This window comes from Schistocerca piceifrons, chromosome X (assembly GCF_021461385.2).
Source record: "Schistocerca piceifrons isolate TAMUIC-IGC-003096 chromosome X, iqSchPice1.1, whole genome shotgun sequence".
Classification (NCBI taxonomy): domain Eukaryota; kingdom Metazoa; phylum Arthropoda; class Insecta; order Orthoptera; family Acrididae; genus Schistocerca; species Schistocerca piceifrons.
This window is the reverse complement of record NC_060149.1, coordinates 190,101,260-190,128,804: the sequence shown is the minus strand read 5'-3', so window position 1 is coordinate 190,128,804 and position 27,545 is coordinate 190,101,260. Positions and strand designations below refer to the sequence as shown.

The window sequence follows — 27,545 nt, the reverse complement described above, 5'->3', positions numbered from 1 at the left end:
TAAATGTTAGCAAAAGTGTTGAAATGTACAAGGTGCTACATTCTAAAGCAGTTTCTTCCCAAAGCTACTTTCTAGAACGGTTTAGTCCAAAAAATTGCAGTGAAAGTCTAAAATTTCAGTTTAGAATGGTAAGTCTTCAGTTGGAACAAATTTTAATCCTAAGAACAGCAACATGCTGTTTTTGAGATGTCACCCTTATTTCCTCAAACAGTAAAGGTAGGAAAATTTTTATATATAAAATGAAATTTAGGGTAATAGCTCACAGAATTTTAGCAGAAGCTGGTACAGCAGTAGTGTGTGTGCATGTGCACAACCTATATTATTATTATTATTATTATTATTGTGTAGGCAAGGGAAGATACAGTTACAGAAGTAAATGATTATAAACACAAAATAAGGAATTCTTGTATTTTGCATAAATTCAAGAGGTGTTTTGATGTCATATGGCTTACAAATAAGTTAACTTTATTATGGCTGATGTACCAATGCAAATAAAAATTAAATTGGCAAAAACTGACCTTGCATTAATGTAATCACATTTACAACCAAATAAAGTAATCTCAAAATATACGGTGGATGTGACATATTAATTTAATATAGAAAAGGACAAATTAGTAAGTGGTATGCATACACATGTTTTAGTAAGAAAAGAAAATTTTCTCCTCAGAATATAAAAGAAATAGAGTATGGTAAAGTTTCAGCTGTTTGTAGCATAAAAATCTGAGTCATCCTGCGAGATAACTGACTTTAATTGGTAAATAGATGACTCAGTGAATTACTACCAGTATAAAAGATACATGAATAAATGTTTATAAACCAGACTTTAGGCTGTCATTCCTGACATGTTGTTTCAGGTCATTACTCATGAACAGAGGAAAGAGTAAATAAATTCAATTACATGTGGGAAAAGTGGCAATCTGTTAATCCTTCAGTCCAAAAAGATGTAATTGGTGTCAGAAAAGTCTTTATAAATAAAGCAGCAAAAAAGTGTAGCGAAAGTAAAAAAAATGCCTTGTTTACTGCTAAAGGAAATTGGTTGAGGAGATATTTATATAATTATTTAAATGTTTTTAATATACTGTATTTTTCAACTGGTCTAAAGTAGAAAATAATTTCTCTTAGTCTCATATAGATTCCTAATCCCCTTACAGATAATCCTGAATATTTGTGCTTGTAAATTTTTAATAGCCATGGAAAAACTGAAAAGATTTAAAAACAAAAGCATTGGTTGCAAGCAGTACATAATTTATGCATGACTAGTACAAATCCTTACTATTATGTATTGCATGCAGTCTGCATTTTTCATTTTAAATCATACAACTATTTTCATAACTATTAAAATTTCATAATTACAAATTGTCAGGACTATTTGTATGGGACTAGAAGAAATTATTTTATAGTTTTTGGTCAAAATTAAACACCTATCTTCAATTAAGTAATTAATTTCTACTTTTTAGTTGTGCGTGTGTGCGTGTCAGAGAGAGAATTTTAAGAGGTCAGACATTTTGACGAGATTACAAGTGAGACACATGCTAAATTTCAGGTTTATATCTGTTTATCTTATCTGAATCAGTGTATTGTTTCCTCCTGCGTACCTCTTGCAAAATTACCATGAAGATAAAAGAGAGATTAGAGCTCACACAGAGGCTTACCAGCGATCATCATTCTTGTGAACCATTAAAGACTGAGCAGGAAAAAAGTGAAATGGCAGTACCATACGAAGTTCCATTTGCCACACACTGAACAAGACAGCTTACATTGCATTGTCATCCAGTTCTGAGCTATGTTGAAATTTTCTAGTCTCTAGCTCATCTGGACGTTAGTTTAAAATCAATTGCAAAATTTGTACTCGACGTACAGACAAGAAATCAAAGTAATGAAAACTTATTAAAAATTGGTGACTGGCAGGAGTGAGTGCAAGTCAGTTTGCTGCTGTTCTGCTAGCATTAATTACTATTTATGCATATTTCCTAAGAAAAGGTGAATGTAGAAATGCAGAAAACATTACACATTAGGTTGTTTTGTATGACAAAGGTTTTATGTAAAATAGGTAGGAGAAATAAGCAAGCTAACTAGACAGAAATCACTTTTGTTAAAAAATAAACTCCAACTATAGAGAAGCAGTTCTGATTGTCCAAAAAAAGGAAAGGATCATTGTTAAAAATTAAATGTACATGTAACATCCTGCATCAGTCTTAAGTGTACATTTTACAGGATACTTACAATCGTTCCATATATTAATGTTTCTTCCTGGTCCGTTAATAGTTTTTTTTTTTTTTGGGAGGGGGGGGGGGAGATATATATTAGTTTAACTGTTGGTGTCTTGAGAGATATGATGAGGGAAGAATTATGACTTATGGAACTGCTTAGTTCCAGGTTTTGCTTTAATAATTTATTCATGATGGGGCACCACAGCTGATCGGTAAAAATCCAGTACATTGTTTGAGAGAGAAATATTATGTAGCTGTGATGGATAAAAGGTGTACCCTTTCCATTCTATCTGATAAGTCATTGAAAGTATAAGTAAATTTCTGAAATATGTTAGGGAATGTTAAGTATGAGATCAGATTTTCTCTGGCTTCCCCATCTGTCAGATCTGTGACCTGTTGTCATTTTTTATTGCAGAATCAGATTCTACATAAAAAAAACTATGTACATTTTGTCTTAAACATTTGTTTTGATTCTTCGTAGTTTGTGCTGTAATTCAAGAAAATGCATATTCTCATTTTTGCTTGGAAAATGGTTACAGATAAATAAAAAATACTTATTTACTTCATAAATTTTGATTTGCTAAAACTAAAATTCTCACTCTCTCCCCATAGGGTGGGGTTTGAGAGACATGAATTAGTTTTACAAATGTTTGGGAAAAAATTAATATTTGGGGCAACATTTGTAAAACTCTAATTCCTCTGTCTTAAACCCCACCCTATGGGGGGAGAGGGGAGTTTTAGTTTTAGCAAATCAAAATTTACGAAGTAAATAAGTATTTTTTTATTCATTCGTAACCATTTTCCATGCAAAAATGAGAACGTGGATTTTATTGAATTACAGCGCCAACTACCAAGAATCAGAACAAATGTTTAAGACAAAATGTATGTAGTCTTTTTATGTAGAATCTGATTCTGCAAAAAAAATGGGGATCCCATTTGAAATCTTAAAGTTGCCCGACCCCCAGGGGGCTGGGGTGGTGGGCTAATTTTAGCACCAGCAGATGTCCCCCTCAAAAATAATCAACTTGGGATTATATATATTTTTTGTGTGAACCTTATTTTTTGAGTTATTCTGGTTTGTCAACTTAAAATTTACACCCTGGATATTGCGGCCTCTTTAATTGTAAAACAATCATACCATGTGTCAATCATTTGAAGGAACAAGTATTAACTGGGGAATGTAGGAATTTACTACAAACCCCTATGTATTGGTGTCACAGGGGCTGTGAAAAACCATTAGATTCGTTATAGTGCAGTCTTTTATGGGCGGTAGGACATCAAACAGGCTGACTTGGAGCAGGAGCGGCACCACTGGACATTTTAATTACCACTGTCTACACTTTCACAAATAAATTCATAAAACTTTGTCAGCATGATCAGGAAGGATTCAGAATTCACACTCATAGCAGTGGAAGTTCAAAAACATAACAAAATACATTTTGTGTGTGTGTGTGTGTGTGTGTGTGTGTGTGTGTGTGTGTGTGTGTGTGTGTGTGTGTGTGTGTGTGTGTGTAAAATCTCATCATTTTTTACTTGCTATTGGCTGCATTTGTTGCTGTAGGTACACTTTTTTTCATAAGTAAGAAGTAAGAGATTCTTCAATGAATTTTGCACAGCATACAAACCGTACTTACAGGTGTATGAAACTCTAGAATTTATTTAATTTTTGAAAAAATAATTGAGCTGTTAAATTTTTAAACTTCATGTTTAGAAAAAATTCAAATTTTATATTTAATTCTCAATTTTTACCACAATTTTTAATAGATTTGGAAAATTCTAGAGTTTTCATTAAGGAGTTTGTGTGTAATAAGCATACCAAGTTTGAAAGTAACAAGATATTTATTTTGGGTGTTACCTGTACTTAAGTACAGAAATTTGTGTTTTTGGGTAAAATGGCCTAAGTTTCTGTGTGTATTTGGCATTCTTTTAGAACTGTCCAGCACCATAAGCAGGTTCTTTTTCATTTTCTAAATCAGTCTTATTCCTCTCCACATTCCTATGATGCACTCTTCTTGATTTTATCACCTCCAAGAATTATTTATCTGCTTTCACTACACGCTCTTTATCATGTACAAAGCTTTGATGCAGTTCACTCCGGGCTTAATTCCATTTTCTCTAAAACATATTTTCTGCTTTGCACACCATTATTAAAACATAAAACTGCATCATAAACACCAATAGCAAGTGCATTACTTCCCACAGTAAAAGTATGGTTTGGTTAAAATTTTCATTTGGGTTTTGGATACTGCCATGAAGACATTTCTTCAGTAAGTTTTCATTTGCAAAGTCCCTGAATTTGATGGCTTCCTTTACAGCAGTTGTTACAGAATTCCTGTGCCGATATTCTTCACTGCCAGCAATTGACTTTTGGTAGCCACACCATGATTCCCTTTCTTTTGGGCACAAGTTGCGGACAGGGTTATTATCTGTGGAAATTTTGTGGAAGTGTAAGACCCAAATTGCTTGCTTCCTATTTTTCAAGTCCCTCTGTGTTATTTCTCATCTACAAGCCATAATATCTGTAGGTTGTCAGTTTCTGCATTCGTCAGTCGCCCTCTCCCTTTTATTCCATTTCCATCAGGTAATTTTTTTCCTGACAAATCTTTTCTCAGCCTTCTAAGTCTAGTGCCAAGTCTTTTCTGTACATGTCCCACACATTCTAACTTCTGCACAATAATTTCAGCTTCTAATGGAGCTCATTCTTGAACCTCAAGCAAAGCTTTATATCACTATCACCAAGGTACTTCCCATATAGCAGGCCACGGGAGGCAACAGATCTGGTAAACAGGCTGACAATTCCGTGCACTTCCATACCTCCACTTGAGCCTTCATAGTCCATATTACATTCATGATCTGGAATTCCTTTCACACAACTATGACAAAATTTGCTCAACACTTCAGCATCAAGTGCCTTGCCAGTGTCAATAGATGTTGTAACATTACCATTGTAGTGTGCCCTATTTTTTGCGAGGTACCATCAAAAGTGGCCACTTTGTCCGTATCACCATCATGTTTGATCAGATTCTTCTGCAGCACTTTTCGTGGATGAGTCTGCAACTTCTTTTCCATCTCCAAGCAGTAAGCCATAATATCTCTCAAATTTTGCTGGAGGAGGTGGAAAATTCATCACTGCACAAAGTGTTCTTGCTGCATTTTGTCCCCTACCAATACAGTGCATGCCATATGCTACCCTCAAATTCACATCATAACATTTGTATACAATTTTAGATGTCATGCAAGATGCACCAACATTGCATTTGCAGCATGTTAGAGATAAGTTCATATTCCACCACGGACACACTACAAATCAAAGCAATGCTTGCACATAACATTGTCCAATGTTAACTGTGACTGTAACATCGATAATGTTCCACAAACATTCAGATTCACAGCCTCCATTTTCATTATTGCAAAAAAAGTTTTCTTCTTGAAGCTCTTGACAGCTGTTCGTTTACCGGCTGTGAGAGGTTATAGTCTTGAGCCCCTGGTGTAACATTTGGTGTAGCACCCTTTACTGTGTATCTGTTGCCCTGGCGGTGTTGTTTATGGTTGAAGCAATGAATTCTAGGCATCTTATATGATAATATGCAACAAACGAACACACAACACAGCCAAATGAAACTCATTTCGAAATTCTCATCACCAAACTGTAAGCTTTTCAAAACAAAGAAAATCAAATTCACGCTGATAGCAGCAAAGAAAGTATCTATATCAGTAGTCCTTTGTTTCACGTATCTCTGCCGCAAATATAAACATTCAATTTCTGCTGAGGGAAATACTTATATATGACAGAAGAACAGTGTGCAAAGGGGTGTTGCATTGCATCTCGGTACACTTAAGACCACACAACATGGCTTATAATCTCTCAAATATGTATTTTCTATATCAAACTATTCGGGAACATGTTCACTACCAAATGGCATATTTTTGAAAAATCTAATTTTTCAAATTTTTGATATCTTACTCCCCCCCCCTTTCAAATGGAATGGGAAGAAATGCTTGCATTATAATGGGGTGTACACTCTGCCGTGCACCTCAGTCATTTGTAGAGGATGGATGTAAAGCTGGGTAAAGTTGTGGCAGTGTGGTATGGAGCTACCTATTGTCAACTTCCAAAATCCTGACACTAAACTATGGGTGGAGAGACACAGATGGAGATAAGTGCACATCAAAACAACTTAAACTTTACTTACTTCCAGCATGCTGGAGGGTAATTGGCAGCAACTTTCTGTGATTCAATAAAATTACAAAACTCTTGAGTATTAAAAATGGTATCTGATAAGTAAAAAGTTCATAGGGTGTGTCTAAACATTTATATCAAACATGAAGTAGAGGGAAGGGCAGGTTACAAGGATAAGACGTGTTGCTACTAAGACACTTCAGTCATTGAATTGTACCGCACCACATGGAGCAGGAAACAAACCTGCTTTTCTCTGTAGTATACAGATGGCACTTTGACATGAATTGTGTTTGAGGAATGACAATCAACAAGCAGTTCATCATGTGTGGAACGTAACATTGCTCAGGCCAAGAGTAGAGAGCCAGACTCTTACAACGAGAGCATTTTGAAAAGTAATGTATGCGAATTTTGTGTGTGGTAACTCTCACAGCTTTTTAAATAAAACAAACGTTATTAACTCTCTACATCATTATTCTCCGTGTCTAGATATTTGCAACCCTCTGTCACTAGATGGCTCCGAATTGTACCATGAATATCAGGAATCCGGTAAAACATCAAATCTGACATTTCTGCGGTCAGAAAAAGATCCTGCATGAATGGGACCAATGAAGACTGAAGAGAATCGTTCAACATGACAGAAGTGCAAACCTTCCACAAATTGCTGCAGATTTCAATGCTGGGCTATGTGAACCATTTAATGAAACGTCATTGATATAGGCTTTTGGAGCCGAAGGACTGCTCGTGTACCCTTGATGAATGCATGACACAAAGCTTTATGTGTCACATGGGCCCATCAACACTGACATTGGACTGTTGATGACTGGAAACATGTTGGACGAGTCTCGTTTCAAATTGTATTGAGCGGATGGATGTGAACTGGTATGGTGACAACCTCATGAATCCATGGACCCTCCATGTCAGCAGGGGACTGTTTGAGCTGGCGGAAGCTCTGTAATGGTGTGGGGTATGAGCAGCTGCATTGATATGGGGCCCTTCATACATCTAGATAAAACTCTGACAGGTGACACATACAAAAGCATCCTCTCTGATCCCTTGCGTCCATTTATGTCCATTGTGGATTCCGTTGGACTTGGGCAATTCCAGTAGGGCAATGCAGCAGCCCACACATCCACAATTGCTACTCCATGAACTCTCTTCTGAGTTTAAACACCTCTGCTGGCCACAAAACTCCCCAGACATGAACATTATTGAACATATCTGGGATTATTGAACATATCTGGGATGCCTTGCAATGTGCTGTTCAGAAGAGATCTCCACCCCCTCATACTCTACAGATTTATGGACGGCCCTGCAGGATTCATGGTGTCAGTTCCCTCGAGCACTATTTCGGACATTAGTAGAGTCTATGCCACATTGTGTTGTGGCACTTCTGCATGCTTGCAGAGGCCCTTGGGGAGGAATCTTAGTTTGAAACATCTGATAAGGAACTCTGCAGTTAAAATTTCAAAATTAAACAAATTAAAAGAGAGAACAGGAGGTTACTTCCAAATAAAATCACTTAATCATCTTGAGGTCATCCTCACCCCAATGTTGGTTCCGTGTCAAAAAGGTAAAAGGGGCCTAAGGAATCTGGAAAAATGGACATCATGAAATGACACCAAAAGTTACCAAAATAATGTAATGTAAAATGCAATAAAAGTAGAGCAGGGGGATGGGGGAGATAACATATTGCATGAAATTACTTACAAAAATTCTGTAACAATAATTCCCCGTGCTACACGACCAGGAACACACAGGAAAACTAGTGATAGTCAATACTAGCCATGAGTACTGAAGCCACACAGGACCAAGTGCAGGTGCAGTTCAAAAGAGATATGAGATTGGTGACTTGTTTAAAGAGGAAAAGCAGGAAGTAACAGCAGAAAGATGGAACCATGTCAACATTGAGAGAAGAGGACCTCTACATTTTTAAAAGAAGGAACAATATTATGTTATGTGGCCACCTTAATCTTTCTGGATAATGTGATAGTTAACTAAAATATTTTTGTGATGCAGGTCTGTTCATTCATTAATTGTATTAATAGGATGGGAATGAAGACATCTTAAGATTTCAATTTCTTTTTAGCATTGAGTATATGGCCTTTTCGGCAGTGTGTAAGACAGCTATCACTAACCTGCTGCAGCTGATGCCGGTTGTCAGACCCGTTATCAGAGCTGACCCAGAGTTGGCCAGGTCTTTATGGTCTTTAAATCTTGTATAAAAATTCCTGCAAGTCTGGCCAATGTATCTGCTCTTACACAACTGGCTTTTACTGCACTGATTACAACACACTCCAGTTTAGGAGAAAGAGTCCAAAGGAATTTGAGCAGTAGATTAAGGAACCATGAAGTCTTCTAAAAGGATCCGAACCCAGGAAATCTTTCATAGCTCACTACTTTTGGGGAATCCATCTGATATCATTTTCCAGTTCTGATTGGGTTCACTAGTGTCAGCTATTTGTGTTCCCTGGATTGTAATAACATAAAGCTTAAGTTTGCATGCCAGCTTGCTAACTTATGCATTTTTCTTATGGCTCATCCCGTCGGTGTTAATTCAATCTATTCTGATTTTGAATCCAATTGTCAAATAGGCCTGTGAAGAACTGTTGGAGTTTTATTTGCTTTGTTCTTATCACAGTTTGTTCCCCAGGAGAGCAAAAGAAAGTGTGGCAGCAATGAAGTACTGGAGTCTTTGCAACATATTACACATTTTTCTGCAGTTCCTGCAGTGTGGTACAGTGATTTTGTGCATTCCTCCTTGTTTCTGCTGTTAGATGTGTGGAGAATATCATCTCAATCTTCTGAGTGAGACATCACAGTAGTGTCTTAAGTAAACCATGCAGTACAGACCAGGATAGAACTGCGCAGAATGGAGCTGTGTTCGTAGGTGCACAGCAATGTTCGTGTGTGTGTGTGTGTGTGTGTGTGTGTGTGTGTGTGTGAGAGAGAGAGAGAGAGAGAGAGAGAGAGAGAGAGAGAGAGAGAAAACATTTCCTTCGATGTACCGACAGAGTGGAACCTGTTCATTGTTGTGCGGAGCTGCACCTTTTGGTGTCCACACTAGCCATTCCACACTTCGCCAATCGTCTCTCCTTGGTTTTGTGCTGTGCCCTCCGATGCATTTCCTCTGGTGTTTCAGCAGGTCTTCACAATTTTGTTTTTGCATTGTGTAGCTGTAGTCCACTCAAACAAATAGTGCTTATAACATTTTTCACATGACTCCCGGTGTCAATGGAAAGTGTAAGTTTGATTTCCATTACAAAAAAATTAAAGCAGACCACACTGAAGTGCCTTTGCTGTCCCTTATCCATATAAATGATTTAAGAGACTCTCTGAGCAGACGTCTTAAGTTGTTTGCAGGTAATGCTGTTGTTTACAGACTAGTAAAGTCATCAGAAGATCAAAACAAATTGCAAAAAATCTAGAAAAGATATCTATGGGGGCAAAAATTGTCAATTGACCCTAAATAATGAAAAGTGTGAGGTCATCCACATGAATGCTGAAAGGGATCCCTTAAACTTTGGCTACACAATAAATCAGTCAAATCTGAAGGCCGTAAATTCAACTAAATGCATAGGAATTACAATAACAAACAACTTAAATTGGAAAGAACACACAGATAATGTTGTGAGGATGGCAAACCAAACTGCGTTGTAGTGGCAGGACACTTAGAAAATGTAACGATATACTAGAGAGACTGCCTACACTATGCATGTCTGCCCTCTTTTAGAGTACTGCTGTGTGGTGTGGGATCCTTACCGGGCAGGATTGACAGAGTACACCGAGAAAGTTCAAAGAAGGGCAGCACATTTTGTATTATTGCGAAATGGGGAGTGTGTGTCATTAAAGTGCTACAGGATTTGGAGTGGACATCATTCAAACAAAGGAATTTTTCATTGCGGTGGAATCGTTTCATAAAATTTCAGTAACAGACTTTCTCCTCCAAATGCGAAAATATTTTGTTGACACTGACCTACATAGGGAGAAAAGATAATCATAATAAAATAAGGAAAATCAGAGGTTGCATGAAAATACATAGGTGTTTGTTTTTTCCGTGCACTGTAAGAGACTGGAATAGTTGAGAATTATTGTGAAAATGGTGTGATGAACCCTCTGCCAGGCACTTAAGTGTAATTTGCAGAGTATCCATGTGGATGTAGAAATGAAAGCTTGGACCAACACTTGAATTTGAACCTGCAGCTCCTGCTCACTAGACAGATGTGCTAACAACTAGCCACCGTGGCACAGTGGCTTACTCAGCTGCACTGACTGACCTTGCATGACTCCCTCCTGAGTCCAAATTCCTATTCTCACCTCAGCCCACTCGGTATTCCCCCTAAACTCAGTTTTGCAGAGGCTCTCAAAGTGTATTGACCTCTGCATTCAAGTTTGGGGCTAATACCAAGTGGGTTCAGGTGACAGTGGGAATTTGGTTTGAGGAGGGGGCATGCTAGGGTAGTCCATGCAGATGTGCAAAGCCACTGTGCTGTGGTGGCTTAGTGGTTAACGCATCTGTCTAGTATGCAGGAGATCTGGGTTCAAATCCCAGCCTTGTTTTCATTCGTCACATCAGTCTGCATCATAGACCTTTGAGGCTAACAGTCTCAGGAACCATTTCATGGAGTTTGATGTGCCCATTCGATAGAGCAGGCCCACATTGGTCGTTGTTAGGTTGCTGTTTATTCATTTATTCATAGTGTTTTAATGTCCCTGATAATACATATCAATAAAATGATTATCAGATTAGACTAATTTGGGAGTAATCTATCAAGTGAGCATGTGAAATTCAGATTTAAAAATAATTTTGTCCGTAAAGGGAAACAAACTTGTGCGTTCTGTTGATCCTATGTGTCGCATCAAAGATGTGATGAGCCCTAATTGTTTTTACTTACATGGAATGGTGTCATATCCATACAAGTATATAGTTCTGGCAATACCGACCATGACCTCCTCCTCTTGTGTAGATTCACACACATTCCCTGAACTCTTACGGGACTTGGTAAGAATGTCTTCCACGAGTAATGAGTGTGTTGGGTGGGACACTACGAGTGTAGTGTGTGGACATACAAGGTGAGAATATGGGTCTTGTAGGAGGTGTACGCGAGATAGTTCCTGCAGTAGCATTATCCTCTGTGCCCTTGGTGGCTCAGATGGATAGTGTCTGCCATGTAAGCAGGAGATCCCGGGTTCGAGTCCCAGTCGGGGCACACATTTTCAGCTGTCCCCATTGATATATATCAATGCCCATGAGCAGCTGAAGGTATTAAAATTAAATCTAATTCCAAATTGTTTAGGTTTACTTCCAGTACATAACATAAAAAAGAAATGGTAAATATCTGCCAAAACACTAGAGAAAATGTGCCGATGACCCTTAGGAGAAAGTGCATTATATACACTTTCTCTTCTATGGTAGGTCATAGTTTTGTGCCTGTCTAAGCTATGATGGTCAGTCTGCTATGCTGTCTGTAGTAACTGTTTCTACACTACTAGGCCTCTACTGTTCATTTATCAGACCTACTCCCCAATTATCTGTACTTGATTTTGTGTTGTACTTGTCTTACCAGAAACCTTGTTGTTTCTGTAACTGCACATCACGAATTCCCATCATATCTAACTTCAACCTATTGATTTCTCTTTTAAAGTTCTGTGACATACCTACTTAAGGGACCTAGAAAGCCAGATTTATTTTTTGAGATCATCCTCCTGAATAGTCTCTGCTTAAAGATACAGATGGGGAACAGTTTTAGCTCTGGAATATCTAGCACAAAGGAATGCCATTAACATTAAACCATACACTACTGCTGCACGTCATCAAGAAATGTGATGCTGTAGTTTCCTGTTCCTATCAGCTTTTTGCAGTACAAACCTGTAGAGGCCTTGTTGGTTAATGTTACAGGGCTAGACCAGTCTCCCTCCAACTACTGAAAAGGCTGATGCCACATTTTGGTAATTTGTCCTCTCCGCAGATAACCCTCTGCTGAACAGCTGTCTGCATAACTGAAGCGAATGAGCCACTCTGTTGCAGTAAGGTCCACGATTCGCAAGAGGAGTTTGTGTGGCAAGGTCCGTGATTCACGGAAGGAGTTTGTTGTATAGAAGCGCGCGCGCGCGCGTGTGTGTGTGTGCGTGTGCGTGTGTGTGTGTGTGTGTGTGTGTGTGTGTGTGTGTGTGTGTGGGTGTGTGTGTTTTTACAGTCAGATGTTTAACTTCAGTGAACTCGCAGAATTGTCGTGTAAGGTTTGTTGCGAGTGAAAATTCAAAGCAGTTGAAGGCTTGTAAGGAGTGTGCTTTTTCATTTTCAACAGTTGAGAAATGGGTGACTAGATCCAACATTGCTACATTGCAGTTAAAGGGACACATGATATAAACCTAAAAACTGCAACTGCAGGAGTGGTGCTGACTGTCTCGAGCAGATTTGCATTTTTTGTCTGACATGTCGTGCAATTTTTGTGAGATATACTGAAGCTGCAGTGCTCTTCTTTGTCATGCTAATGTAAAAGGGATAGAGAATCAACTAAGTGGCAACATCTGTGCACTTCACACATTAATATACTAACTTATATAAGCCGATTCCCATCGTTTCCTTTGTCTTCACATGCATTTCATAAATTCACTTCAAAAACTTGGGTACAAAAACTCTACATAAAATGTAAACGTATTTTTCGTGCCTATTTTTCTCAACACACATGCGGATTTTGAGATATAGTATGTAGAATTAAATCAGCGATTGTAAACCTAACCTCTACGTTTCAGGAACATGTTATAACATGTGGTGGTGTGCCATCGGCCATAAGCTTAACTGTTCTTTTCAGAAACCTTGGCTACAGTATTCTCATTCAGAACTAATGATTCCAAAATTGTGTTACACGAGCCATTCAATACCAAGTGCTCGAGGGGGGGGGGGGGGGGGGCGGGGAAATTGATTGCTCAACCAGCCTAAAAAAAGTGATATGTGCTGGGTGACTGCTCAAGATTGGTGGACTATGACTTGGTTATCATTTAGTAACAGCAGCTGTTTTTGTTTCAGGCCACAAGTGGTTTCTTGCATTTACAAACTTCTGCTGTTTTTAAGTTATATATTTCAACTTTGAGACTCAGTGGGAAGTTACGAAAAAAAATTTACAAATAAGTCTTAATTTCCTTGATATGTAAAATATCTGGACTGATGGAATAAAGCGTATCAATGCCTTCATTTAAACACACAAAACCACATGAAATTAAAGGTATGAATGTTTCTTTGTGGAAACAATCCTCTGCAGAAAGTTTCAGCAGGCTAGCAGACAGCATCTGCAAGCCTGTGCAGGTTCACAGGCAAGCCTGTACAAGTATGTGTATTGTCTTCCACCTTCCACTATCTGTTCACTCACACTCAGTTAGTAATGAGCTCTTGAAGTGTTGTTTAACAATGGATCCTATGTTCTACGGGTGTTCTTATTAATCAAGTTTGCCATAAGTGTGTGTCAAATGTTTCCTAGAGGCAGCCACTTTAAGTGAAGATTACAGTGAAGAAAAAAGTGTTGTTTTTTTACTTAAAAGTTGGCTCAGAGGCTAACTCAACCTACAAGTACCATGGAATTAAATAATTAAAGTAATTCCATCACCTTTTTGGCCAGTCTTGCTTGGACCCTTTTATGAAACCTTAGCAGCCTATAACAAAGGTCTGAGAGAAATAATGTTTGATTATTATTCAAAAAATAAAAGCCCTTTTATCACTGTAATACCAGGAAAGTCATTGTTTCCAACATGTTATCCTAAGATATTGGTCATTAACAAAGAAAGGGATAGTGATAGTTCAGATAAAGAATTTTGTGATTCATCAGAAACCATAAAGTGGATGTGGCTTGTGAAATCATAGGTGTGTTGGCTGCTAGTAAAATTAGAAAACTTGAGTGAAGGAAAAGACCTTTTGCATTGAACGCAAAAATTCAGAAAGTGGCAATTACTGTTAAAAAGGTTTTGGAAGTTTCATGTAAAAAGAAAAGTTGCACTAGACTATATGGAAGTTCTAAACATTCTGTGACCAAATATGATTTCATAGGAAAACTAAAAACTAAATGCTGTATTTCAAAGAAAGAGGATAAAGTTAATATTGTCAGTTTACTACTAAATTCTTGGAATCTAGCAAAAGTGATGAATTTTACATGTCAGAATGTTTGGTTAACAAGTCAGTCAGTAAAAGAACAGGGAATTTCATCTGCATTACAAAAGAAAAATGAATCTTGACTTCGTAGATGAAAACACAATTGAAAAGATTATTAGAGTTTATGAAGAACTTGCTGTTTGATGCTTGGAAAAAAGATTGGTTTCTGTGAAAGTAAATGGTACTAAGGTTCAGAGATAGAAAATATTAGTATTGTGTAATTTAAATGAATTATTCACTGAATTTAAAAAAAAAACAAAATCCTAACATTAAAATTGGAAGTTCGAAATTTTGCGAGTTTAAACCGAAATGGTGTGTTGTTGGAGAGGCATCTGGCACACACAATGTTTGCATTTGTTTGTATCACCAGAATATAAAGTTGATGATAGATGGGGCCAATCTTAAGAGTTGACTATATCTTTTGGAAGTTCTGGTTTACAATAAGGACAGTTATAATTGTGTGATCATGGGAAAATGTTAAGACTATCCAGGCAAACAAGCTTTACTTGACATGTTTGAAGAATTGGAAGATAATGACTTGATGCCTGACAATATAGAATACAAACAGTGAGTGACACAATACAGAATGGAAATGGTGACAATTACAAAACCATGAGAAGAGTTTTTTGAAATGTTGGTAACTTACTTGAAAACCTGAAAATGCATCTTTTATTGCTCAAGCTCAGGTTAAATTTCTGAAAGACAAAAAGGAAACGACGGCAGTTGAGAACTGCTAAGTTCTTACTGACTTTCCTGACAACTATTCCTTTGTTGCTAAAACTGAAAAGCAAGGGCACCACTGGGTAAACAGACAGGCTAAAGTTCACCCATTTGTATACTATTATAAAATAGTCAGTTTTTGTGTCATGTGACTACCTGGAACACAGCACTACAGCAGTGCACACTTTTCAACTGCAATTAACAAACTACATAAAACAGCACCACCCTTCTGTAAAGAAACTGATCTACATTCTCAGATGGTGTTGCAAGCCAATATAAAAACAAAAAAATATTAACATCTATCACAAAGACCATGGACTTGATTCAGAGTGGCCCTGTTTTGCATGCTGCCATGGGAAGAATGCATGTGGTGGCATCAAGGGGACAACAGGATGAGCTGTCACAGAAGCTAGTCTGCAGTAGACATATGAGAACCAGATCTTGACACCTCAAAAATCTTTATATTCTGTAAAGAACAGGTAAGAGGGATTACATGTGTTTTTGTAAAATATGTGGATATACAAGAACTCTGCACCAATGTCTTGCAGGAAACATCACTTGTCAAAAGAGTAAAGGCACCCAATCTTTTCATTGTTTTAAACCTCAAGACACACATCTTTCTCAAGTGTAAGTTCACACTAACCTCCCCTGACCGTGAACTTCACCAACGTCGAAAACTTGCATCACTGACACTTCCAAATAAGGCCATAGTGGCTTGTGTTTATGGCAAATAGTGGTGAACTGCTGAAGTTGATAATATTGATCGTCAAAACCAAGAGGTGTATGTTACATTTTACCACCCACCAGGACCAAGAACCTCATTTAAAAAACCTCATTTTAGGAGATATCCCATGACTTTAGTCACCTAAGTGTAGAATTTAATGCTATATTAATGACATCATTGGTAATTGGGAGGAAACCTTGGGTCTCGAAGTCGTGTGTGCACCACAAGCATTATACATCAAATGCCTCACTGTTGAACCATTGCCAACACAGGCAATAAGACAGTGCATTGTTAACTGAAGGAAATGATTAATGGAAGTATATTATTACTCCTTAAAGTTAGTGCTGTAGTGCAAGACTAATTTTACTTACTTCACTTGTCAGTGACATCCTCACTGTGGACAGTGCCATGTTGGTATATGCAGTCAGCAGCATTCGTTGTTTCCTGCAGTTGGGAAAAACTTCGGCAATATCTCTGAATATGGAGAGTTTCAGATGGAAGATATTTCCATGGCAGGCATAAGTTACAAAAATAGAACTGGAATATATGCAGTTCACAAATTACCCCTTCTCCGGACGACCTTCTCTCATAATAGGTGACTTCAAGGATTTCTGTAAATGCTCAATGTATTGTGTGTGGACAGATGGATCATTATATGAAACAAATTCTATACAGTGGTTGATACGATCATAATCAATACCTTCTTTTCAATAATTATGATAAGATTTCCACCCATGACTCTCGTACCAGGGGAAATAAAATGCTTTATCAAGGGCACTACAGTGACCTTACTCTGAGAGTACACATGTAGGTTAAAGCACTTTTTCAGTTCTCTCTCTGTGCCACCAGAGACCCAGATGTGTTAGATTTTATTTTTCAGGAGACGTCCTTTGCCATAATGAGGAGTCACGAGGTGTGCTTTATCAGTTTCTGTGATTTTTGTCGTGGCAATTGATGCGGACACTTGCATTTGAGACAGTGACATAACACCCTTCAAACAGAATGAGTGAGAGCCACACAGTCTTGATAGACACTTTACTTTCAGAAGCAGTGCCTTCTGATGTATAGCTCCTCATCCAGCAGGAAACGGTAACAACACTGTTTCTCATTGCTCAGTTTTGACGTGTGAGACCAAGTATTCCTCTTAATTGATGTCCTTTTCTTACATTTTGTGTAACACAGTTTGAAAGGGAATACAGTGTCACAGGTTTTCTTGTAAAGTTTAACACGGCTATCCATGACATGGCCACAATTTCTTAGTTCTGCGTTTGGCAACAAGCTATACCTCCAACAAAATTCTAAGAATTTTCCCACTAGGTTAGGTTAGGTTAACTACATATTAGAAGGAATTAATTTCTGCCACAAAAGAGTACCTTTGCGAGATATGAAGACAGATTAAGTCATTACTCTTCATACTACTGTATGATACTCCCTTGCCAAAACAGAAAACAGCATCCAAATTTGCTACTTCGGCAGTGAGGCACTGGATATGTCGCTCATATTGTATACACAGCTTTGATATCCAAGACTCTTCCAAATTACTGCATTGTCTTAATAGAAAAAGATACCAATTTCATTTAGAACAGCATATGAGAACGAATTTACTTCGTGTGGAAGACATTTAGTTTCCATTGAGTAAGTGATTAGGAAAATAATGAAAATTTAAATTACTGTGAAAGAACTAAGAGACTGAATTTTGGTATGTCAATTAGTTCACACTGATTTACCTTTTGCTATGCATTTGAACACATTCCTTCTAAAACCTGTATGGCGGAGAGCTGTTGATAGACAAAGAAAGTCGGTTATGTCAACTGAACCAAATGTAAGGAGCAGATTTAAATGTAGGAGCCTAAACCTGATTGTAATCATAATTTAATTTTATCAAAAAGCTACCCTAGTTAAAAGCACACTTTGAAAAATGTATGATAGAGCAGAGAATAGAAAACGATGTAGAAGAAGCAAGTGCTGCCCCAAAAGAAAGTACTGCTAGACTGCAGCTGATTAGAAAATATAAATACATCAGCAAATTAAATGTTTGGGTAATGTAAGTGGGAAACAAAATAATTGATAACAGGTGATAAGATTCAAATATAAAAGGAAGAAAACATGTAAAATATAAAAACAATACTCATTTCAGGAATAACATAAACAAAGATGCAAGGAAGAGTGGGGGAGGAACTTCCACAAAACGATCTTGATAACTAAAAACAAAAATTAATGAAAAGGCACTTTCAGATAACTTGTTCAGAAAGCTTAGGAGTAGGTGTAGTGACCTTAAAAATGAAGATGGAATTATGTTCCAACATAAAGGTATTGGAATAATGACAAACTATGGATCACGATAAAGTGTGTTCCATCATTGTGGATGAATTTACAATACACTAATACTATCAAACAACAAATATCATCAAGGATTGATAAAGTACTGGAAGATTTTGGATCCCACTATAAATAAGGTAAACAGTGAATTTTGTAAGTCAGTATCTGTTATCAACAAAAACCTTAGTGGGCTTTTGTAAATGAACAGCAGTTATAGTAGGCCTGGTAAAGAAGATTGTTAAACACTTACAGGGCTTGACATAAATATGGAAATACCAAAAACACGAAACAAAAATAATCATGCCTAATATGATGTAGGAAATTAGTTAGTATTTGAAACAGTATCCTACCATCTCAGAATGGATAAATATAGGTGTTGTACAGATTTCAAGGGAATCTTATACCATTCTTCCTGCAAAGTAGTGGCAAGTTCAGGTGGTGGTGGATTGTGATCATGCACATTTCTCTCCAAAGTAGACTACCAATGCTCAGTAATATGAGGTCTGATGACTGTGGTGGCCAGGGGAGATGTAACAGTTCATCCACATGTACACAAAACCAGTCATTGATGACGCGAGCTGTGTGTATAGGGGACCCCAGTACACGGCATCACTGCTGTGGAAGAAACATTGACCCATGTAATGGACCTGATCAGCCAAAATGGTCACATAAACCTTGGCAGTAATATAAACTTGCAGAGTATTCATGGAGCTCATGGAATACTAAGCTGTGGCTGCCCAAATCAGCGAACCCACATTGCGTTTCACTCTTGGAACATAAACTTGGCTGGAAGTTGGAAACAGTGTGAAGACTCATCTGAGCAAATGACTGTTTTCCATTGCCGCATAGTCCAGGTTTTATGGGTGCAGCAGTACATTTTCCTGTTAAGAGCATATGCATTAGTGATGAGTGGTTCCCTTACTTTTTCCTACAATCCTCTTTAATACTTGTTTGTCACAATCACTCAGCCCACAGTTTCGTCCTTGTTGTATGCAGTCTAAATCTGTGATACAATGCCTCTTCAAATGTCAAACACTTTGGCTATGTTTGCTACAGAAGCACCCACCATAGGAGCCTCAACAATTTGTCCTCATTCAAATTCACTTAGCTCCAAATAAATGCATCCACAACTGCACAAAACAGTGTTCTAACTATGATATTGAGGAAAGTGCACAAGTGCCATTCATGTTCAAATAAAGCAGTGCAACCTGCAGGCTTGGTTAGCATCTGGATTTATGGTCAAGCATTCATTTCTTGTGATTTTTCGTATGTTTTTATCAAACCACTGTAAATATTGTACTTTATATTGAGCATACTATCTCGGGGATCTAAAATGAAAAGATGCAAGGGAAAAAAATCTTGAAGGTGTATGCTGTAAAGTCATAGTTTGATATGGAAGAAGCAGAGGGAAAAGAGGAGCAGTTATTGTACTAAGTTTTGAAAAATGGTAAATAATCCTGTCACCACCACCACCACCATCATATAGAGCTGTTAAGTTAAAATGAGCTGCTGGACATAGCTGTATGGAAACAAGACGAGTTACAGCATTTGAGAGAAACAGTGCTGAAATAATTTTCCTCTGCATACACTTTGAATATATATAGAGAAAATAGGATGGTAATAACAGCCCAAACGAGAGTAAGCTTTTTATCACCTGTCTTGTAGAATGTGATCATATTGACATGTTCTCTAGAATAAGGTTCTTAATCAAGAATAACAAAAATTTGCTGCCCTAGGATGTAAAACACCTGATGGTAGGAGTGAGAGAGAGATCGTAAACAAAACAACCAAGCAAAAATAGTGCTCAATAAGCAGAGAAAATGGTTCATCTCGAATATTAGGATTAACAAGATGAATATAATGAAGGTATATGTTTAGAGTTTGCTATGTGCCATTGGAGCACTGGAATAAAAGTGCTCAAAATTGTAGTACTGTAGGTGGATGCTAAAAACATATGGATAACCTAATGTTGTGGGTTTGAGTGTACCAGATGGAAGATCTACAGAGAGCAGGTACCATGCAGAAAACAATAGTGGAAGCAAAAGATTAGGAAAATAGCAGGATAGTGTCATGTGTAGTATATACAGTGCCTGATGGGTTATTACCAGCTAAAGGATGACTGCAATCCAGTTGAAAGGTTGACTACAGGGTTGGTTATATGGTTATAGTGACGATTCCTTTCTGACTGTTACATACTAAGACTTGGCTAAAGTGTGTGTGTGTGTGTGTGTGTGTGTGTGTGTGTGTGTGTTTTTAATTGCATTTGAGTTAATTCTGGAACCAGTTGACTGGGCTGGATTATAAATTGTCTGGCAGCGGATATTGAGGCAATATGCATATTAAATCTCGCATTTATTTTCCTACAGATGCTGACTGCTACATAAAAACTACACTTGAGATTGTTGTATATACGTACAAAACTGTGTTCTGGATGTATCTAGATTATGTCAAACTGTTAAGTTTCGTGATTAACATCTTGGAGTGTCCCTCTTACTGCATAATGCATGTCTTATAACAATCAATTGATATGTTTTCATGTATTTGTTTTTGGAGGAAATGAGTGTACAGTGTAAAACAGTTATGATCAATCCATAAATAAGGGCTGTAACTGTTACCAAATGCCTGAATTTAAGATACTGTGGACTAAATGGAATGAATTTTTGATATTGCAAAATGATCAGTTTATGTGGCACAAAAAATATATTTGTGTAGAAACTGTTAAGGGTAATGAATATTGTATTTATGATAAGGACAGTCTTAGGGATTTCTGCTGTTCTGAAACTGTAATTTTTTTCCCTCACACTAACCGGTTTGAGTAGTGTCGTGAAAATTAAAACAAAAGCCCATAATGATACTAATTAACAAACATTTCACATTTACTTTATGATGTAAGATAGAACAACTGTAGCTTCATTTGTCTAGCCGTCTTCTACAGTTAATTTTTCAGTTATGAGGCTGACCAGAAACTGTTTTGTTGCTTTGTTTTATTCTTTGTCATCACCCAAAATGTATAGCAAGATTTCACATTTGGAACCATTACAGATGGTGATAAAGAGTAACACAAAACATTCTATTTAGGCACTTTCCCCCCTCTCTCACTACTCTAATTTTGTTCGCCTCTCTCACTACTCTAGTTTTGTTCCAGTGAACTTCACAATTTTGCTGAGAAGATATCATTTGTTCTTTCTAATATTGTTGGAACAGGCAGTACCTACATTAAGTCCCTCGAAGTTGGTGCTTTCTTATTGATCATTGAAGAAATGCGTACTCCTAGAGGCAGTGCTGGTCTTCTCTGTGTGCATTATTTTCATGTATCTTGAACCCTTGCTGGATGTTTTGTTAAGCTTGGTCGTAATATACTCACGCAATCAGGGAAGGTCATATTATTTTGAAGGTGCACTGCCTCATTGCGCTGCGACTTCATTGACTTCATCCTCTTTGGTGCTATGTCCAATATGCAGTAGATAATACTCGTCCAGCATTGCTATGTCCAAGATGTAAAAATAGATCTTACACCACTTGCATACTTCTGATAAGTGAGGACAGAGACAGGCATTTATATGATCTCCACTTTGTCTGCAGCTTATATTGTAGTGACATTGGACTGTTTCTTGGGCAGCACACTTTGTGTATATTGGTTCCCCCATCATCCAAAAGACAGTTTTCATCACATTCAGATGTATCACATGCATTGACATAGGCTTTATTATCACTAAAATCAGTATCTTTGAAGAAAATGCCTGATTCTCATGGTGTCTGCTACAGAAAAATTGCACAATTAATCAACAGTACTGGGATGGTAGATCCATACATTGCATGACTGTGGTACAACCATGAAAATTATGGGTAAATGGGTTACTTTTATATATCAGACATTTGAGGAAATTGGGATTCAGAGCTATCCTAATTTAGTTTTCGTATTCTTTGATTAATAACTGCAAACTTAAGAAATAGTCATTGTGACTTTATTCTCTTGTCAGTCTCCAACTGAATGAGCTAGTGTTTTCTCTAAGAGATTGGCAAATCTGTTCCATTCTCATTTTCCTCTCTTCAGAAAGCTGTTTGTTTGCAGTGGAATTTTCTGCTGTTGTAAAACTAGTGGACAGTGTGCGAAGTGGAAAGAATTGAAGGACCCTTTGTAAGAAATAGTCATAATGAATTAATTACAAGAAGGCTTTTGTTGAAAAAAACCTTATGCTGCAGTTTAAAGTAGCTAACTGTTATAACAAAAAAAAAAGAAGAGCTTAATTATTAAACTTACAGATTTTGAAGCTGTCTGCCAGAATCGGGACACAGAGGATCTGGCGTCGTAATTATTGATATCGCTTCATTCTACTGGCAAGTTTGAGCACAGAGTACCTGCTTTTACTGAGTCAGTTTTTGTTCTAAATTAGTTAATATTCAGATATTTCTGCATGTTTGTTACTCAAAGGCAGAAACTTGAAATTTTGGTAGATGATTTTAAATTTAGTTTTCATGGTAATAGAGTACTAATGGGGTGGGGGGGGGGGTTATCACTCAGCAGGTGGCAAGTTGACCTCAGTATTTTCTAGCGTGAGTTGCACTCACTGCTTGGATCTTTCCTGAGTTTTACTGGGGCATAGTTGGGAGTGTAGCTTGTTGCCAGATACAGAACAAAGAAATTGTCAGTGTCATGGATAGACATGTTAAACTTTACAAGGAAACCTGTGACATTGTGTTCCCCTTAGAGCGTATTCAAAGGAATTAATTTCTGCCACGAAAGAGTAATTTTAGTAGATATGAAGACAGTGTCATTACTCTTTATACTACTATGTGATATTCCTTTTGCAAAGTAGAAAACAGCATCCAAATATTTTACTTCGGCAGTGAAGCACTTGATATGTCGCTCATATTGTATACACAGCTTTGATATCCAAGACTTTTCCAAATTACTGTATTGTCATAATAGAAAAGATACCAATTTCATTTAGAACAGCATATGAGAACTAATTTACTTCATGTGGAAGACACTTAGGTTCCATTGAGTAAGTGATAGGAAAATGATGAAAATTTAAATTACTGTGAAAGAACTGAGAGACTGAATTTTGGTATGTCAGTTAGTTCACACTGATTACCTTTTGCTATGCATTTGAACACATTCCTTCTAAAATGTGTATGGAGGAGAGCTGTGGATGGACAAAGTATCAGGTTATGTCAACTGAACCAAATGTAAGGAGCAGATTTAAATGTAGGAGTCTAAACCTGATTGATTGTAATCATAATTTAATTTTATCAAAAAACTACCTAAGTTAAAAACACACTTTGAAAAAATGTATGATAGAGCAGAGAATAGAAAACGATGTGGAAGAAGCAAGTGCTGCCCTGAAAGAAAGTACTGCTAGACTGCAGCTGTTTAGAAAATATAGACATATCAGCAAAGTTAATATTTACTCATTATTTCTTGGTGGTTCTCAAAGATGGCTTCCTTCTGATATTTAAAAGCTTGGGGGTGGGGAAGGGGACTACTGCATGCACAGAATAACTTTATTTACTGTGTTTTTTGACTCTTAATTAACTTCTTACTCTTCTCAGTAGTATTTCTTGTAGTGTTCATGGTCAAACGTCTGAGATAATTGTGTCATTTTAAAAAGTCAGAGCCATTTGAGTTCTGATTATTTGGCTATTTCAACAAGCCTGTCCACCTGAATTATATCTCGGATTTTTATTTTCATATTTGTTTCTTCGTCTTCATACCACATTTATCAAGAATCTTGTGTAGCCTAATTGTAGTTGATTTGCTCTTACCTATTTTTGTTTTATGTGTAATAGAAACACATAATTTCGTACTGCATTCATATTTATGTGGTACTTTCTTTTCACACGATAGTAGAATTTGGTAGCTAATGTTCTCTCTTCTTTTAACCTCTTCATTTGACATTCCACGGTGTGTCCCATGCAAAGTACCTGAAACGTCCCATGGTCTCCAGAATCTGTTGTTAATACAGCTGCATTCAATTATCTCTCTTCAGTTCACTAAAATTAGTTTAATTTGGTGGATTTAGATTACTATTGATGTCACTTGTATCAGCACCATTCATTGTTCCCCCACTCTTTGTTGTATTAAATAAGTTTATCGTAAAGTTCCATTTCTCATACGTGGTGGCACTTGTCTTTCATAGACACTCAAGACTGTAAGGCTTATGGTGGTCTGTGGAAGTAATATTAAAATCTCATAAATATTATTTTTATATATATTTGTACAAAGTGGCAAGCAACAACTACAGTGGGTAGTACTTTCTTCTCTGAAACTGTCATTCTTCTTGCAGCTCTTATTCTTGTAGAGCTTTCAGTTGAAGAACATTACCCTGATTTTATAATTCCCTATTCCTGTGCATGTTTCAGCCTTTCCCAATGTTTTCCACCTTCACATTTTTCATTTCCTTCTTTGCCTCTGGAATTGTTTTAGTGAGCTCACACCATAATATTGTTTCAACTATGTTAGTAGCAATTCTTGTTGAGTATTAATCAACTTTAAAGTATTATTTCCTGGTCACCTCTGCAGTTAGTTCATTGCTGTTTTCATTCTGAAATCTGTACTGAAATAGTATCACAAAGGGGACCTACTTTCTTTAGCCTACGGATAATATTGTAGTTCTTCTGCAAACAATGGCCACAATTTCTTTGCCTTTTCATTTGCCGTCTTATAATTCCTGTTGTCTTCATACCATGTCCTTTTCCTTTCTGTTCCATGTCCATATCATTGTTTACCCCTTTCATTGCATCCAGTGTCATCTCATTAATGATGTTAGTGAATTTTCATCTTTACTGCTAATTCTTGCACATCCCATTTACATTCTCAACATGAGTTGGTTGGAACATATTTCCATCATTCCTTCATTTTTTACCTGTTTGTTCCTCTTTTTAGTCTCTTGTAGAAGAATTTGAGTATGAATGTTGACTGTACATTACTGAAGTATTAATCAATGTATGATTTTTTGAAACACTTAAATGTTAAGAATTGTTTTTGTGACTATAATACAGAGATCATCAGTACGACAAATTGGTTTGAAAATGCTATCAATTATGCACAAATTTCTTTGAAAGATCTTTAAACGTATCAAATTACTTGGTTTTTGATCAATACTGAGGTGGTTGATCCTCTGGTTTTTCTTTCGGAATATTGACGTTTTCCAAGCAAATGGTTCCAATAATTTATGAATACTATGGAAGAAGACAGAAGAAGTAGGTTTGTGCTTAACAATTTTAAGTAAAATGACAAGGTAGTTTTTTACAGTTTCTAATATTCAAGGTTTGCTCCTCAGTCAAAGCAGTTTTCTCTCACAAAGAGTGGAAGAATTTTATTTTATTTTATTTTTTTTACAAAAATTACATCAATCTATACAGATGCAAAGCTTGTGACAAAATTCTTTTGTTCTTCCACTCTATTTTCCTTGGTGATACTGGTTTTGGATGAAATTTGGTTCATAGCTGTAACCATACAGTCTTTAGCGACCACATCATTTTCATATACACACTACCAATAACTTCCTTTTCTCTTTTTAATGGCGTTTATGTAGATTTTGTGGAATACTTGCCACAAAGTAAATGTACATGAGCGCATACTAAGTAAAGTTTGTGATGATTATGTATTATTGACAATTCATAAGAGTTGGGTTTCTGAGGTTAGTACAGCCCTTTTATATTTTTGTTAAAACACGTCATGCATAATATATTTGTTTTGGTTTGTTTGTGTGCGTGTGAGACTAACTTTATAGCTCTGATCGGAATACATACATTCCAGGAGCTACATAGATGTTTTCAGTTGACTGAAAGCTGGAATTGAGCCCAAAGTTACAAATCCATCTCAGTGGCATTTCCTTATGGACCGGTTTACCCGGCTTATTTTTGGAAATTGTCAATTTTCGACAACATCATCATCTTCAGGTAAGAACTTTCCGAGACCTCAGTGACTGTTTGCATTTTGTATGTTAATGGAAGTATTTAGCATGTTATCGTTTCCACAAGGAATGAAAATAGACTGCACTTACCTGTGGACTTCCCACTTTAGTTCTTTTCCTTACCCTCTCCTTAGTCTTGTCAACAGTTAATACTGTGGCCGTTAGCACTTTCTTGCAGTTAAATGCTTCATTGAGGTTGTTAAATTTGAATGTATCTGAAGTTCTGTGTAGCTCTGGTTTACACACATCCATGTTATCAGAGGTACTTGAAAAGATACATAACTCATTTCACAAAAAAAGGCAAGTAAAAGATCAGCTGGATTGTAGCTTTGCACTCTTTAGATCTTTATTATAGCATCGGTACCTTACTGTCTTTGTCTTGCAATTCAACTCTTTCATTACACTGCTTGTGATTGTAAAACCTCAGTTTTTTTTGAGTGTGGTCCTGGAATAATAATGTAGTTTTCAAGCTCCCATATGTCTGGAAATAGTAACCCCAGCACAAAGCTTGCTGCTGTTAAGGACAAGTCATAAGTACTAGTGTTACACCTGAAAGTGATCAATGTGCTGACTTATAGTTTGCATCACTGTGTAATTCCTTCTTGTGGGTAATATTCAATGTGACACTTAGAATGGCTTTTGTGGACTTGCTTTCTGTTTCTATGTACACATTAAGTTAGCTTAAAAGAAAACTAGCTAAAAAGTGAGCATGTAAGCATAATTAAACAGTGCTGTATGTGTTTGAAGCATGCTTAAAGTATAGAATGTTATGGGAAAGAACTAAGTTGTCATTTTTGTTCTATTGCACTAGCTCCTATAGCAGCCAAAAAATATATGTTGTGTGTTACTAATTTGTTGTCTCTAATGATTGACATTAATATAAAGTTCTGTTCAGCAGTTGATATGACAATGTGTGAAGAAAATTCTTGCTATAATTCAAAACTACATCTCTGTGGATGTAGGAATAATCGACTACTTACAGTAGACTTGTCAACTGATTAGTTTTAAAAGCTGACATGTCCATTGTAAAAACAATCATTTTCGAAACTCAAGTTATGCTACGCTTGGGAAAATAAATTGGATGAGAAATTGTTACATTGGAGCATCAGTGGAAAGCGTGGGATTCATTTACAAAAGTATGAATATTGCCTTTTTTATTTAAGCACTCAACTTTTCAGTATACCCACCCACTTAATTACTACATAAGTATTTCAGATGAACACATCTCATAAAATGGGCCATTCTTAAGTTACATTAACATTTACGATAAAGGCAGACGTGTGTGTGTGTGTGTGTGTGTGTGTGTGTGTGTGTACACCCAAAATACCTAATG

At 36.9% G+C, this 27,545-nt stretch overlaps 1 protein-coding gene across 2 annotated transcripts in view; it reads left to right on the top strand.

The window, feature by feature from the left end:
* Positions 1-27,545, top strand: part of LOC124721713 (ras-like GTP-binding protein Rho1) — a 60,001-nt gene that overhangs the window by 6,242 nt on the left and 26,214 nt on the right. The window contains exon 2 of one of the 2 annotated variants that reach the window (XM_047246800.1): positions 26,056-26,198. The exons of the other annotated variant lie outside the window; for it this stretch is intronic. Within the exon in view, the coding sequence (XP_047102756.1) occupies positions 26,135-26,198 (64 nt within the window). The 5' untranslated portion in view covers positions 26,056-26,134. The remainder of the gene's footprint in view (positions 1-26,055; positions 26,199-27,545) is intronic. 2 annotated transcript variants of the gene reach the window in all.